This window comes from Myzus persicae, unplaced genomic scaffold (genome assembly GCF_001856785.1).
Source record: "Myzus persicae strain clone G006 unplaced genomic scaffold, MPER_G0061.0, whole genome shotgun sequence".
NCBI classification, from domain to species: domain Eukaryota; kingdom Metazoa; phylum Arthropoda; class Insecta; order Hemiptera; family Aphididae; genus Myzus; species Myzus persicae.
Window position 1 is genome coordinate 606,327 of NW_019104111.1, and position 16,888 is coordinate 623,214.

The 16,888-nt window shown below is 29.4% G+C and overlaps 1 protein-coding gene across 7 annotated transcripts in view; it reads left to right on the top strand.

Moving 5' to 3' along the window:
* Positions 1–5,066: 5,066 nt before the first annotated feature.
* The window catches only part of LOC111038847 (protein alan shepard), a 122,049-nt gene continuing 110,227 nt past the window's right edge, over positions 5,067–16,888 (top strand). The window contains exons 1-4 of one of the 7 annotated variants that reach the window (XM_022322105.1): positions 5,067–5,426; positions 5,526–5,794; positions 5,885–6,009; positions 7,804–7,928. In XM_022322105.1, the coding sequence (XP_022177797.1) occupies positions 7,833–7,928 (96 nt within the window). In that variant the 5' untranslated portion in view covers positions 5,067–5,426; positions 5,526–5,794; positions 5,885–6,009; positions 7,804–7,832. The remainder of the gene's footprint in view (positions 5,427–5,525; positions 5,795–5,884; positions 6,010–7,803; positions 7,929–16,888) is intronic. The other 6 variants (XM_022322103.1, XM_022322104.1, XM_022322102.1 and 3 more) reach the window with 6 other exon arrangements.

The following is a 16,888-nucleotide window of genomic DNA, read 5'->3' on the forward strand; positions in this document are numbered from 1 at the left end:
ATTTTCATGTGGAGCTTGACTTGATAAGGAAATTACAATGGTGACAGACGGTAAAAGTTGTACATTTAAAATTAACAATCGTGTAATTGCAGTCGATGTTCGTGATGGTGCGAATAAATTGTTTTCGATGGTAATCAAAACAGATATTTCACAGGAAATTGAACATGCTAATGTTGCATTTAAGAAATTGTCATTAGAATATTGGCACAATGTCCTATGTCATCAGAATGTCAAACATGTTGGTGAGTACTTGAAACATAATAAAATACAATTTACAGATACACAAGGACCTTTTTTCTGTGAACCATGCATTTATGGCAAACAGCATAAGGAGTCGTTCATTCAGAGTGTAACATTATCTACTGAACCAAGGCAAATAATACACAGCAATAAATGTGTACCCATGGGAGAAAATTCACTTGGAGGTAAAAAATATTTTGTTATTTTTAAAGTTAACTATTCTAAGTATACATATGTTTATTTTATAAAACATAAATCTGAAGTTTGAAACAAACTTAATTGATTCTTGAGTATAGTTAAGACTCAAATTACAATTTTTATTTAAGCTATAAAAGTGATTGTAATTTAGAGTACAAAAATTCTGAAGTTGAAGCAATTCTAAATCATTATGGTATAAAACATGAAACAAATGTACTTATAATCCTCAACAAAATGGAAATTCTGAACGTACAATGAGGATTATCTGTGAGGCAGCAAGAACTATGATCAATGCTAAGAATTTTCCAAAATCATTATGGGCAGAAGCAGTCAATATATCCATGTTCTCATTAAGCTGTACTAGTAATTTAGTGAAAGTAAGCAAAACTCCATACACGTTTTGGTTTGGTAAACTTCCTAAAATATGGAATAAATGCACTTAGTTTAGTTCCAAAGGAACGACAAAATAAATGGGACAAAAAAAGTCAAAAAGGATACTTAGTCAGATATTCAGAAAAAACAAAGGGGTATCGAATTAGGTATAAAGAAAATAACGAGATGTCACTTTGTCGAGACGTACTTTTCAATGATGAAAGTGTTGGAATAGCAAATATGATGAATGTTCTAATAATATTAATAATATTAATGACTCTAATTTAGACAAATATTACTCTTTAGAACACATCAATAAATTAGAAGATGAACTCATCGAAAATCAACCAGTATCAATAAGTGAAGACACCATTGAAAATCAAGAACAAAAACAAGGGAATATGCTAAATATGAACATATATAATTTCCAAGATTATTAGTAATATTAAGAAACCATTACGTTATGATAAATCAGCGTTTTTTGAAGTCAAGACCGATCCTGTAAATTTCAAATAAGCGGCAGAGTCGAAAAATTCAGAAATATGGACTAAAGCCATGAATAACGAAATGGAATCTCTTAAACGGAATGGAACTTGGTCGCTACCCAATTTAACCAAAGATAGTTAAATAGTAAGTTGTGTATGGGTGTTTAAAACAAAATACGATACCACTGTACATATTGCATGATAGTAGGCTAGACTTGTTGCAAAAGATGATAGGCAAATATTTGGTATTGACTTTAATGAAACATTTAGTCCAGTATAGTTAAATTTAATACAATTCGATCTATATTAGCTATATCAGCAACAGAACAATTAAAATTTCGGCAGTTCGATGTTCAAACAGTATTTTTGTATGGAGATTTGGATGAAGAAATATACATGCAACAACCAAAAGGGTTCAACAATGGTACAGATAAATTGTGCAGACATTATCGCAGTTTAAATAGTTTAAAGCAGTCACCACGATTTTGGAATAAAAAGTTTAAAGCTTTTCTTCTAAATTTTAATCTATTAGAAACATATGCAGATTCCTGTGTTTTTATTAATAGAAAAAATAACAATGTATTAATTGTCGCTATATTTGTTGATGGTGGTCTGGTTGCAGCTACATCGAGTCAAGATGTAAATGCGTTAATGATGTATTTGAGACAAAATTTCAATATTACCGAAGGCGAATTAAATCAATTTTTAGGCACTCAAATTGAGTGAAAACCTGATGGGTCGATTATAATGCACCAAAGTCTTATTCTAAAAGAATATTGGAGAAGTTTAATATGACTGAAGCAAATCCAGTTCAAATACCAGCAGGCCCTCGACATTCATATTTTGATGGGACGAAACAAATTACTAATTTAACTATTAAAGTACCATATTGTGAAGTTGTGCGTAGTTTATTATATCTCAGTCAGATAACAAGACCAGACATAACCTTTTCAATAAATCTAGTTAGTTAGATCTGGACGTATAGCATGCAGTTCACATCTTCAACAGTGTGTTAGCCTTAGCACAACTGAATCAGAGTACATAGCTTCAAGTCAAGCAGTACAAAATTAACTTGGTTGTAATTATTTTTAGGTGAATTACTGGATCAGCCGAACATGGTGCCAACAATGTATGGTCGTATGGAGACAACTAGATTACGATCAAACTCGTGAAAAATCCAGAGTTTCATAGGAGGATCAAACATTTAGATGTTCGCTATCACTACATCCGAGAAAAGTTCAATGAATGATTGTTTTCATTTGAGTACATCACTAGCAAAGACCAGATTGCGGACATAATGACAAAGCCATCTATACGAACTCAATTCCATGAGCTTAGAGAGATGTTGGGGGTCGTAATTATTGATGTATAAGGATACATAGTTAAAGGGAAAGTGTTGAAATGATAAACAAAATACTCTGTACGTATCATATAGTTTGTAAGTGATAAACTATTCTTACTGTAGTGAATACATAGCAGACCCTGAATAGACATTTTTTTTGAACACTAAAGTATAAACCTTATGCAGTAGCCAAAACTCAAAAGGACGTTTAGTCGTTGATTTATAGGACTCTATAAAATATTGTGTGGCACTATAAATTGCTCATTGTACCATTATACTTATATTATTATATTAGATGTATCCGATCTTATTATCATATATTTTTACCTCCTGTATACTTGTGTACTTCAACATTATATGCCTAACATAAAATTTAGATAGTTGCGTTCGTTATATTTTGTGTGTCATTATAACATTTGAGTAGGTACTCGAAAATTATTTCAAACAAATGTAAAATGCTGTATAATATTTTCAAGTAAAAACTGACAGTTATTGGCAAGTGTTGTTTTGTATTTTGAGAAGCTTCGTTCTACGTCAACTGATGTCATAGGAGCGAACATTATACTCAATTAAAATAAAAATATTAGTAAAATAAATTATATTTCACTTTTTTTAGGAATTTAAGATAATAGTTTTTATTAAAATGTATTTATTCTTGTAATGTATATGTACAAAAAATGCCATCAAACCATAGAAATATCCCAAAAATCAAAAACTTTTTAAAAAAAGGCTGAATAAACAATTTTAATTATTAATTATTCTTTGATGTATAATACGAATTTTGTGTTTGGAAATCAATGTTTTAGAACATGCCGAAAAAATTATCTGTGCCCTAAGTACCTAAGTTTTCAAAAATATGCTGACGACGCGCCGAACCTAAAATCTATTTTTATTTTTTAAACACTTGATGCAAATAATTTTTCAGTTTTTTACAATCGTATGTTAAGGTATTAAAATTTAAAAAGTTTATAATTATATTTATACTGATTTAACTAAGTACATACAACTCATAGACGTCAATTTTATTTCAAAGCTGGGCAAGTGATTATTCTAAGCTCAGCATTAAGTTAATATGCATGAATAAGACAAAGTTAAAATTTAAAAGTTAATTTAATTTTTGATGAACTCGGCAGTTAAGTAAGATACACCACATATTTTTTAAAAACTTATTTTAGGTAAGTAAAAGTTAATTTATTCTTTTACAATGCTAGTGTACTTTATTTTTTACCAACCAAAACTTAATTTTATAAACTATAGTGTTTATACGTTACACAGTATTTCCACATGGTAGGTATGTCATTCAACTGTAAGTTTTTATTTCAAACAATTCACGGTAGTTACATATTTTTTGAAATGAATAGATGTATAATTATATAAATGGCCTGAATTAGTGAAATGTAATACAATTAAAAACAAAATAAATTAACATAACTTAATACTTACTTGAAAAATCAATTCGTTAATTTTATGTTGATAAAAAGATACATTTAGTCAGTTGATAATTAAGTTAATGGCAATCCATGATTTTAATGACATCCAAGAGTGTGATTGTTACTTACCAAAGAAAAAAAATATATTCGCGAAACCTTCGCCATCTGTCGGCCCCACATAGGCGGTTTTCGGCGGTACAGAATTCGATCGGTAGACATCGCGTCATATATCGTGACCTATATAATATCGCCGCCCACGCCCATTTCGACCGGTCACGACATCGGCGTCGGCCTCTGGAACAGCTGTTCTCGAGACCGGCATGACCGAGTTATCCGATCGCGCGAAAAAAAAAAGTCCCCAGTCCCTGCGCTCGTCCTCGCCCATACTTCCGAGTATTGATGCGACCGGAAGTCAAGCATGATTGTAATATTGTCGTAGCGCGAATGGCAGTCGACATCGCAGCAATAATAATAAAAATTTAATATTATTTTTTATTACACCATATCCCGGTGGCACAGTGGCACAGTCAATCGATCGCTACGAGAAGATTGCAGAAATCGGACATTTTCGGCGATAGAAACAGAGCCGCTCCCTTTTTACAGTTCTCCTGTGACAGTCCGCCGACGACGTCCCCCACAGCGGCATTTTTCTGTTCCATGAGAGAACACACGCCGGTAAACCCAAAAATCGATCAACGGGGAGTGAGGGCGGACTTGTGTGGCGGTGGCGGATGGGAGGGCGGGTTTTTCCTCACACCCTCTCACACGCGCCGTCGTATTTTTTTCCTCCGGTTATTATTACTATTTCAGGGATGGGTCGCACCGTGTGTCCGCCCCCGCCGACCGTCACTAGGTAGTATTAATAATACTACTATTACTACTACTACTATTACAACCACTACCGGCTACTACTACTATAAGTATAGTTACTACCGAGTACCGACACTACTACAACCACGACCGCTTGCTGGGGCGTGTGTGGCGTATGGTTGTGTGCGTTAGTGTGCCCATTGAGCGAGTGTGTCGCCGTCGGGTGTGAGTGCGTGCGCGTGTACGTGAGTGTGTGTGCGCGCGCCGGCATTTCCTTATCCGCCGGCCGACGACGTGACCACGACGTCGCTGCCGACGCCGCCGCTCAGCACGACGACGACGACGACGACGACCGCGACCGCAGACGACCCGACGGCGATTATTGTTATTATTATTATTATTATTATTATTATTACTATTATTTATTTATCGCGATAACGATTCTGGCCGGTTACGTTCGCCGTTCGCGCAAAGAAAAAAAAACGCTTCCGATCGCCGTCGGTCTTCGTCGTTTGTGTTTTTTTTTCCTAATCACCATAATTTTCACCGGTAGGTACCTGTTATTGAATAACAATAATAATAACAATAATAATAATAATAATAATAATAATAATACCATCATCAATACACACGTATCGCGTTTTTCAGCCACCCACATACCCACCTACCGCTAATTTATCGCTTTTCTTTTCTGATTTGACCTGCCGCTAGAAGAGGGTTTTCGACTTTCCCAAAGACTGATGCTCGAGGCACTCACCGAAATTTCAGCACGCCGCCACCCGGTGCCTTCCACCGCAGACATCGTCCATTAGCTATCTACTGAGGTCCAAGTTGTTAATATACCTACATCAATTGACTCAAGTAATCGTCCCATGGTCACAGCTATGTCCGGCACGAACAGCGAACACTACACACTGGTAAGTGTACCTATTAACCACTGAAGATTAATGATAGTATTGCAAATGTATATTATACCGTCTCGTGGACGGACCTCTGTGGTTTTTCAGGAGGAGCACACAGTCCCGATCCGGATTAAGTCCTCTCTGTACACACATGAGTGTAGATAATAAGCGGTAGCAGGTCGTCGTCAGCTGACTGCAGCCATTTCACTAGTCAACCATATCGATATTTCGTAAGTGTTAACCTAGTGGAAATTCTACGATCGCACACTATTGACCGCAGCTTTTGCCCAGTAGTTATGAGTAGTGTACGTGTTGAGAGAAGCTTTACCCAAAGTTTTTACAGTTTGTATTGTTTGATGTTGAGTAAACGATAACTGTTATTTAAGTTTTTCGTGTGCCCCGTTTGAAGCTAATACATCACTGTAATTTTGATCCGCTGAAATTGGAAACCATACACCTGGATGCTAAATGCAGAGTATGCAGATTTTCATTCAAGATATCCGTCACAAATGGTTCTAGTTTTATATATATATTTTTTTTTTGTCGACATTAGTTATGCTATAACACGCAATAGCATGTACATTCGAACACATTTTAAGGAGCTCCACCAATGATTCTTTATTATGCTGGTGCACACTCCTTATTTACATTATTTTAAAACAGTAACATAGTATATGCAAATTGTATTTCCACTACTTACTACTGTGTTGATTGTTGTATAACCTATGTCTTTATTTCTATTCCTTAGTAAATTATATATTTTGATAAGAACTTTTATATTTGATAATTGATAATAGTAGGTAATCAGTTTTAACTACGCATTTGTTAATATGCTACCTATTACTTCTGTTTTTTTTAATTTTAATTTTAATTAGTTTGTTAAAATAATGGAACTATTTGTTAATCTAAATTGTTTACTTTTAGTGATAAGTAAGAAAATGTAAAATGTTGTGTTTGAATAAATATTTAGAATAATTTACTGGAGTAGTGTTTTAATAAAGTAATTAATTTAAAGAATCTTTAAGTTCATTTTTACTAAAAAATTGTTACTAAACTTCTTTGTTCCTAATTAAATTATTTTATACATATTTTATATGACTAATTTTTATAAAAATCTTTTTGATTTGAATACAGTTTAATATCGTATATTTAGTTACACAAATAATTATTGAATACTAGGATATTAGGATAATTTACTATATTTTATTTTTGCTTTAAAAAAATATTAAGTTTATTGGTCTCTACCAGTTTAGTATATCTACATACATATTTAAAAATTCATAAATTGGTTTACTTATAATTTAAATTTATCATAAACATTCTTTGAAGTTAAAAGTTTGTGTACAGAATAGTAGTACCATTAGTTATTATTAAATATTTTTTTCTGATGTATAGGTAGATAATAAAAAAATCAATAATTTTTATAATACTTGTTATAAGAAAACATTTTTTTTTAATTACAATTACAACATTCAAGTAGGTATTATGATTTAAAATGTGCCTTTTGTAATCATTTTATATAGTTGATATTTATTAAATGAATAAATGAGATAGTTAAATTGGTGGTTTTAGAATTAGAACTTTAGAATTTGAAGAATATATTTATTCTCTTGTTTTAATTATCTTCATTAGATATGTTATAATATATTGTATAACTTTTTTTTACAAAAAAATATTCATTTCAAATGAATGTACCTGTAGTATTGAAATATGTTTTGATTTGTTAGTCTAAAGTTATGTTATTTTTATCGTTATGTATAAAATAATTAGCCTTACACCTCAGTTGTAGATTTTGATTTTGATTATTTTATCCAAACCCTGTACTAAGTGCTTTAATTATTGTAAGGGCTTTGTTTTTTTTTAAAGTTGTAGTGTTTTAGATTAAATTTAAAATCTGAAATATATCAAAATATAAATGTTGAGGTACTTAAGTGTATGATTATTGCCCACAAGTCAAAAATAGTGTGTCCAATATGTTGTATAAATAGTTGCACAATAATTGAACAATTATTTTTATATTTTAGCTGTTAGAAGTTTCCTAAAAGCCGTTTGAATGCAAGTTGCAACGGTAATGCATCCCATGCAACATGCTGGAGGAGTGGCAACCTATTATGCTACTCCTAGGCCAACTCACCCACACTACTCAAGTGTAAGTACCAATAAGTTAATCAATTGTAATAACATATGATATGCAATGGGCTTAATAAAAAATTTTTTATCATAAACAGAAAAGGTACTATTTATTAGTTAGCTGTATGGTACATGTACAAGTATACGCATTATGCAATAAATCGTTTATTAATTTATCTACAATTGTATTTTGACAACTTAACTAAGCATAATTGCGTGAGTGAATATTTATCCACCAGTTTGTATGCAACATTTTTGTATTTTTACAATTATGTATTGAACAGTTAGGCAATGAAAATTCATTGATAATTAACAAAGTTATTTGTCATATTTAAAACATTTGTCGTTGTTATGTTTTTTTTTTTTTTTTTAGAACCATCAGCATATACTATTATAGTTCGACAATTATATCAGATAAATAGAATTTGTGTGTACAATTTAAATGATAACATTGGTACGAATATAATGTTAATAATAGTCATAGCGAATATAAAATAATAGAGAGAATAAAAATAAGATAAAAACATAATGAGGTAATTATTGTTAACAATGGTAAATATTAATTAAGTTACTTTAGTTAGAAGTGAATTGAGGACTGTGGTTAGCAGGGAGATAAGAGGACTAATAATAGCGTTTAGATTGGAAATAAAGTTGGACAGAATGATTGAGATGGGTGGGGATGAATCATTTGTGTTGAGATTTTTTGTTGCTTCCGCTTAGTTTTTCCGTTTGAAAGGAGGAGGTTTGATCGGGTTGTTATGCATAATTAGTAAAATAATCAGACTACCTAGTATCTATGTTTATTTATCTGTTCAAAGTTAGCTGTAATTATTTTATAGCATTGTAACAAATTATTGAAAAGTGACTTAAATATTTGAATTACATTTTATTAACTAATTTTTAGACATTAACATTACATATAATATGTTATTGGTATTTAAATTATTTAATATTTGTAACAATTTTGTTCTACTTGCCTAACAATCTAAAAGTTTGATTTAAACTTGTTTTTCGATATTATTACAACAACATTAAGTATATAATCATTAAAAAACAAAAAAAATATTCAACCTTTTTTTAAAATGAAAACTTTTATTATTACCCGTTGGCAGCTTAGTGAATTTTAAATGCATTATATTACATTGTTATGAAGTCAAAAATGTAGGTGTATACATTTATGTTCTGAACAAATTAGGATTTTTTTTCAGATATTGAGAAGTGAGAATAAGTATTAAGTATTTGAACTTTATTATTAAAACAAAAAATGCTATAAAAATACTAGTCCATGCTAACCGGTTATTTGTTACTCCACCTCTCTTCACTCACCATGATATAGGATATTTGTGTACCATCTATGGACTATGATACACCATAATTCAAAAAATTATTTTCAGCAATGTCTAATTAAAATTGGTAACAGAAAAAATATCTGATATTTTGTACAGATTGTTAATGGTTGTGTTTAGTAAGAAAACTATACTTAAATTTATACATAGAAAAATTAAAATTAAAAAAAAATCATTATTTTCTTTGATCAGAATTAAAAAACACTATTCTTAAATAATGAATAGTCTACAAAGGTACTAACTTTATTTGTCTAATTGCTAAGCTCATTAAAATTGTCTTTATTGGAATTATGTTCAACAAAAACACGGTTATTAAGAATTAAAAATTAAAATTGTTTTAATAATTACCTATGTATGACACCAAAACATATTACTTCTCTTATGTATTACTATTGATATAATTGTACACATGTTTTGCCTATTAAATATTAAATAGTTTTAAATATTTAAAATTATATCTTAACTTATTAGGGAAGGGACCTACTTCCTATGACTTGTAATATTGTTATAAGGTGTATTGTTGATGGTTGGTACCTAGTGATTAGTTAGGTAGATTTTGATGAAAAAATAAAATACATTTTATAATATCATCTATTCATTTAATTTTAATAAACTTTTCTCATAAGTAGTAGTATGTTAACGTTTTGGTTGAAGCGATCTATATTAAAAAAGTATTCATATTTTATTCAACAGAATATAACCGTTTAATTATGTAATACTGTTAACATTATTAATCAGCTTTCAGTAGGTATACTGGGTAGTAGGTATGCAAATTATTTTAATTCTGGCATTGTAGTATTAACCTTTTTATACTGTTACAACTGTTATAACTTATACCTAAGTCTGTAATGACGTAAATATAACTGATAATAATAATTCAAGTTATTATACAAACACCTTTGTATAAATATTTTCAGTGACAAATAAAATGTTGTTACTTGTTATAATTTATATCGTCGTTATTAAGTTATGAATAAAAAGTAAATATTTCACAACCACAAGATAAATTCAAACAGTATCACTATATTGGTACCTACTTAATTATATTATTGGTTATCCCGTCATGAATAGGTAATTATGCAATTTACATAGTATATTATATAAAGATAATCAGTATAACTTCATTAATTTTGAGTTATAAATTTGCATAGTAGGTGGTAAACTAAAATGAGAACCAATATAATTTTAAAATAATCAAGTATTAACCATTGAATAAATATGTATAGGTTATGTTGGATTAGTCTATCGATTTCCAGAAATAAAATACAATTACTAATTTGATTTTAATAAAAATTATATAAACGTCCATTACTTATTAGCACACAAATTGAAAGACTACGTACCTACCATACTACCATTATACGTTTAGAATACAAATATAACTATTAAAAAATAGCGCTTGCATACTTACTCACACACTCCCGCCTACAATTAGACATTATGATCTATCATCTACAGACTTGAAAAAAGGTATTCAAAGTATAGGTTATAGTCTAATGGATTTATAGTTATGAGTATTAGTAGTATTACGACAAAATGTTCAAGAGGATAAACAGCATTATTTTGTAGTAAAGAATAACATGGGCGTGAGGTGTCTAGAGTCTAGCATATTAAGATTTTTAGCATAATATTATGTTACTAGTTAGTACTATAGTTCATAGACGATACTATGGAATATGGATTTATAAAATATTTTTAGTGATGTATTGACCTAATGACAAACTACTTTTATAAAATATCTGGGTATTTGTAATTAGTGTTGTCTGTGGTCAATCGAAACATGTGTTATAAACGGGTATTTTAGGCGTGGTCGGGCACGCCTGGCAAGTTTATCGTATATAACGATCGTCGCCGGCGACGTTCGTTTCGTCTACACCAAAACCCTATTCATCGACTATTCAAAACATCGTTAGTCCAAGTATACAGGAAGATCCTATTGACTAATTTATTCATACTAATATAACGATATTATTATAGTATTATATATCTAAATAATACAACGTTTAGGTTTAATATGTCCAATGTACCTACATTCAATGTTCGTAAAAAACATTCAATAGAATATGTTAACTAGGCTTCTCAGTATCATAGTTTTTGAAGCTTAAATCGTATTATTATTCTGAAATTGTACACCGAGGTGTTAATATTAGATTTATTTTACAATTTTATTAAATGGAGTTAGGTAGGTACTCTTAGGTATTATAGTGTAAATATTTTTTGTTTGAGAAAAAACAATTTACACTTATATAATGAAATAAAAACATAAATTCCTTGAGAAATTTAATACCTATATTAAACCAATGTCTTGAGTAATGATTGAAATACTGAAATAATTATTTTTTAACGACTAACGAGCATAGTGGTATTTTTATTATGATCGATAAATATAATTTTTTATTTAATAAAAAATGAACTATAATAACTTAATTTTACGATAGTAATATCATATGGGTTGCGAAATGCATGATATATTGTAATCATTTCATACAGAAAAGTTTGATATGGAATGTAGGTTCTAATATATTTTTTTTATTCTTAATTTGATTGTTAAATTAAATAATTTGCAATAATGTTAACTATTAAAATAACAATTACTAATTATACATAACCTCATATTATTTTAATAATATAACACAATATTGTATTATTGTTAGGTATTGATTTGGTTAACAAATTTAGACTATTTAACCATGTAACTAAAGTGGTAAAATTAATTAACTACCTACCTACATACCTATATGTATTGATATCATTATTCCTTAACCGTACACGCTTAACTTTTGAAAAAAGAATCATACATATATTTATTGATTATTTTCAATGCAAATATATCTTGCATACGACTTTTTCGATCGCATATTCAACTGTACTTATCACTAACTTAACTTTATTTTGATATAATATCGTAATAATTCATGATTAATGTAGGTAATACCTATATATTTATGGGCGTATATGTACTTTTTATCCCCGGGATATATTTAGTTGGACCACATGTACCTAGAGCCTATATATATATTGTATATAAAAAAAATTTAACTTCTTTTGAGTTGACTTTTTAATCTACTTAAAAAATCTTGAACCATTCTTTTCCTTTTTGATGCCCCACTTTCGAAATTTCGTTTAGACATAATTAATGATTATCATTTATCTTATTTAATAAATTAAAACACAACTAGCAAAAAACCAGTCACAATAGCTAAATAGGAAATGTAAAATAAAAATAATAAAACCTGATAAAATATTAAATAATACCATATAATACCATAGGGCAGGGATGGCAAGGCAAATCCATGACACAAGTGCCCGAGTTGACACTCGAAAAATTAAAATATTTTTACTAAAAATACATTTTTTAAATAAATAATTAACAAAATAATAATATTATAATTGTATGTACTTAAACTAACAATTTTTATACTAATGCATTAATTATAAAATCAAATTACGATAACTCTTTTTACCACATCGAATATAACAAAATATTTTTCATGGCATTCCCGAAAAAAAAATGAAAATTTTTGAACGTTGTGTTCAAAAGGTTTGCCACCTCTGATATATCCATAGAGCATAGAGGTAATTGATATTATTGTACTTGCTTACTTAATTGTTTATAGTTTATGCTGTTTATTAATGTTGATGCAAGATAAAATGATATTTAAGACATTCACATAAATACACACTGTTTAAAAATAGAACAAATCGAATTTATTACGATACAAAGATAATATGTGTATACACGTAGGTAGTAGATACGTCATACTTAGCTATCGCCTATATCACTAATCGAAAAATTAATTATTATTATGGTTTTTATTTCTGTTATTCGAACATCGACTATATTTACTTACATTTACATTTTATGTATTATTTAGTTTTAGCACAATAGTACATGCAACAAAATAGATATGTACCTACGGGTATCGACGAGCTTATACAGAGGCCCCTAGGCCCTAATGCAGTGTACAAAATATATTACAAATACGCATTAATACTGTACAGCCGCTAGGGCGTCAGCCCGTATTATAAAAATTTACTTTATATTATAATTATAATTTTTTTTTAGTTTTTTGTAATTGGGGCCTCTGAGTATAATATTAATGGGGGCCTACTGGGAAAATCCCGATTTCCCGATGGGCCTATTCACCCATGCCTATATTAGTAAACAAAGATCCCAAGATTACTTCTCCACCATCTTTCTTCGTTGTGGTACCAGCTCGAGCCGCCGCGGAATATTTATTATTTTATATAACTTTGTAACCGCCGCCGCCATGTACCTAAATATAAATATGACACGCTCCATGGAGTTTCATACATGCATACAGTATTAGTCTGGTAACCTTAATCCACATGATAGGATGATGGGGATAAACATCCCCCATCCCTTGTTTCACTCTAGCTGTTCACCCAAAGAAACTGTTTTTAGTTGACGAACTTTATGTTTATATAGATATACCATCTGTTGTATAACATTTGTTATTTTCCTATGTGTATTTATATATTATTCACATATCACATGACACACAGTGTATTTTTTCCGGAATATTAGTGTACCTATAAGTTTTTTCTGTTATGTACTGAATCACAAATTCTCAACACTGCTATAGGTATCTATAATAATATTCCGCTTCAGATAATTGTTTTAGATATTTAAAGAATTAAAAGAAATATATATATTATTGCAGTTTAATAAAAAACGATTTTAACTAATTATCAAAAGTTCTATAACATTGAGATCGCCTAGACAAAAATCAACTTTTTAGTATCTTATACAATAAGATTGATTTTAAGTACAGAATACTTGCCGTAATATTCTTAATAATACGGAGTATTGTTTTGGAAATGACGATTTACTAATAATTGCTAACTATTTAAGTACTGAATAGTAGTATAGTATAATATATTCAATACCTATTTGGTATTATGCCTGCTACATCAATGGTGTATTTACTTATTGTATTTATACATAATTTTGGTGTCTTCCAGTTTTATATTTTAGAAATAAATAATGCACTTCCACCTCTATAAGGGGCAAAAGATTCGTTCTAAAAAGTACCTACAGCTATATTAATAATAATATAATAATAAAATGTAAATTTGTAAAACTTAATGACAGCTAAATACTTTGATTTTAGGAAACTTATGGTCGTCTTAGGATTTTATAAAATATCAATCTAAATAAACCTTTTTAATAATTGTGTAACAAAACGATAACTAAATAATTACAATGTAAAGTTAATTAAAAAAAAATATAGCCTGAATAAGTTTTTAACATTTTTAAATACGAGGAGATAATTATAATATATTGTGGATTGACAAATAACCTTGCATTATTATTTTCAAGCTTATCAAAATAAAGTTGCAAATTTGTAATCGTATATTAACGGATATCCTGGACCAATAAGATTATGAAATATGGTTCGAGTGTGGTTAGGCTGTGATGTACACAGTACACTCAGTAATTGCAGCACTGCAGTCCTTCATTGTTGACACCATACTATTCAATAATTAATTATTATTTAGCCTTACTGAAAATGTTTAGTTAGTGTTTGAATTGAGTTTGATATTTTGTGGTGAGGGGGGGTGGGTCGATGTACCAGATATAAAACTACCGTACAAAGATAATTTACGAAATAAACTTATTTTTAATAAAATAATCTTTACCTAACTGTAATGTTCTTTTGGAGTGCCTAAATTAATTTTCATTCAACTCAGAAGTAGGTTAAACTGTGCTGTTTAAATCATAACTATAAGTAAAATATAATAGCAATATAAAATCGCAGTTAGGCACTCTTATTCACAATAGTCAATGGCAAATTATTAAAACATTAATACAAATTTAACTTACTTTTCCTAAACTTACAAGTTACAACATACATTTATTTGTCTAGTTATTTTAAAATATTTATTTTACCTTTATCTACTATGTATACATAGGTACACCTATCCTTTTGTCTAGCTACTAACCTAAACTATGTTTTGTTGAAATAACCTTGCGGTTATTATATAGGTTACTTAAAGGTTAGGTTGGGTATCTAGTACCTTTATGGTTTTAACGGCTATGCTAAAAATGTTTATCTTAATCAAAAATTTTATTTTTATATTAGGTATGTTATAATAGGTATAAAAGTATTCTGATGGTTTTTTTTTAAATTTAAGTACCTAATGATATTTGTACGTGCAGGTAGTCAATGCATCATGGTATCATACACATTGTACATGTTTGGTTAGGTACAACATCCAACATAAATATGACATATCCGTATATAACAGAATAAACAAGCTTCTAGAAAGTAGATAAGAACTAATTGTAAAACTATAGCTACATATAATGACATCGACAAAAGTTCATATACATAGGACAGTAGTAGGTGAACGGTACAATGGTATTCGTAGATATTATTAGTTGGTAAAAAATCTAACACGGTATTTAAAGTATTATCAGTTATAGTCTTCAATTAATTATACTTAAAATTCCAAAAATCTGATTTTTAATAAATGCACTATTAAAAGAAAAATGTGAGCTAGTATGCTTAGTGAATACTAAGCCATCTAAATAATACTTAACTGGTAGACTTCTATTAAAGTGTACATTATAAAAATGTTTGCTTTGCGTTCAATATTTTATTGATAATACCTATGTAGTGTTTGTTTTAAACTAGGGCAAGGGCGATAGATATTAAAACTCAAAATCCAATATTTAATTATCATTTCAGTGCATTAAGATTGCAATAAGATACTACCTAATATAATGCGCAATATTTTGTTCGGAACTAAATGTTGCTCAAGTGTTAGCTACTTCCTAAATAAATTTACTAACTAAATTATGAGAGACATCAAGTATCTTACTTATAGCATCACTACAACTCTTTACTCCAAAATCATTCCAATCTTATAACTGCAAAACTAACTGCAAGTGCTATGTCTGAAATCCCAATCCGGCGCCTCAAAAGACGCTGGGTCGTGATATTTTAGTCTAAAAATATATACTGTTTCATCTCACTTTGAAAGTGTTGCTAATAAGTGACTTCTTGCTTATGTAATTAATAGATGAGACTTAGCATTATTCTTCTTATACTATATAGATTATTGTATAGTCAGTATAGATTGCGCACTCTTGACTTATAATAGGCAATAAAAAAAAGTTAATTAAATGACTTTTATGAGTTACAACTAGGCACTTGGCATTTGATTAAAATATTAGAATAAATTGTATACATATACTTAAAGACTATAGTTTTTATAGAATCGCAATAAAAAACCTTTGAAGTATTTTTACTTTTCTCAAAAGTATAGAATAAATGACTTTAATTCAATTGCTTTTTTGATTTTGCCATCCTTAGGCATGAAGTTCAAGGGGGCGTGATACCAATATTGGTTTTAAATTGTTTTTGTATTAAACTGTTGGCTGTTGTCGTCTAGGAATCTAAGGGTGTATTTATGTATTAATGTATAAATTGTGTTTTTTTTAGTATATTATATACATAAATAAATGAGTAGAAAAATGATACAAATATGTCTGGTATTTTGAAATACTTTACTAATATTGTGAGGTCAAATATAAAATTGACCTGGTAATTAAACTCAATTTTTAACTGTAGATTTTTTTATGATTTAAGACTCTTAAACAATA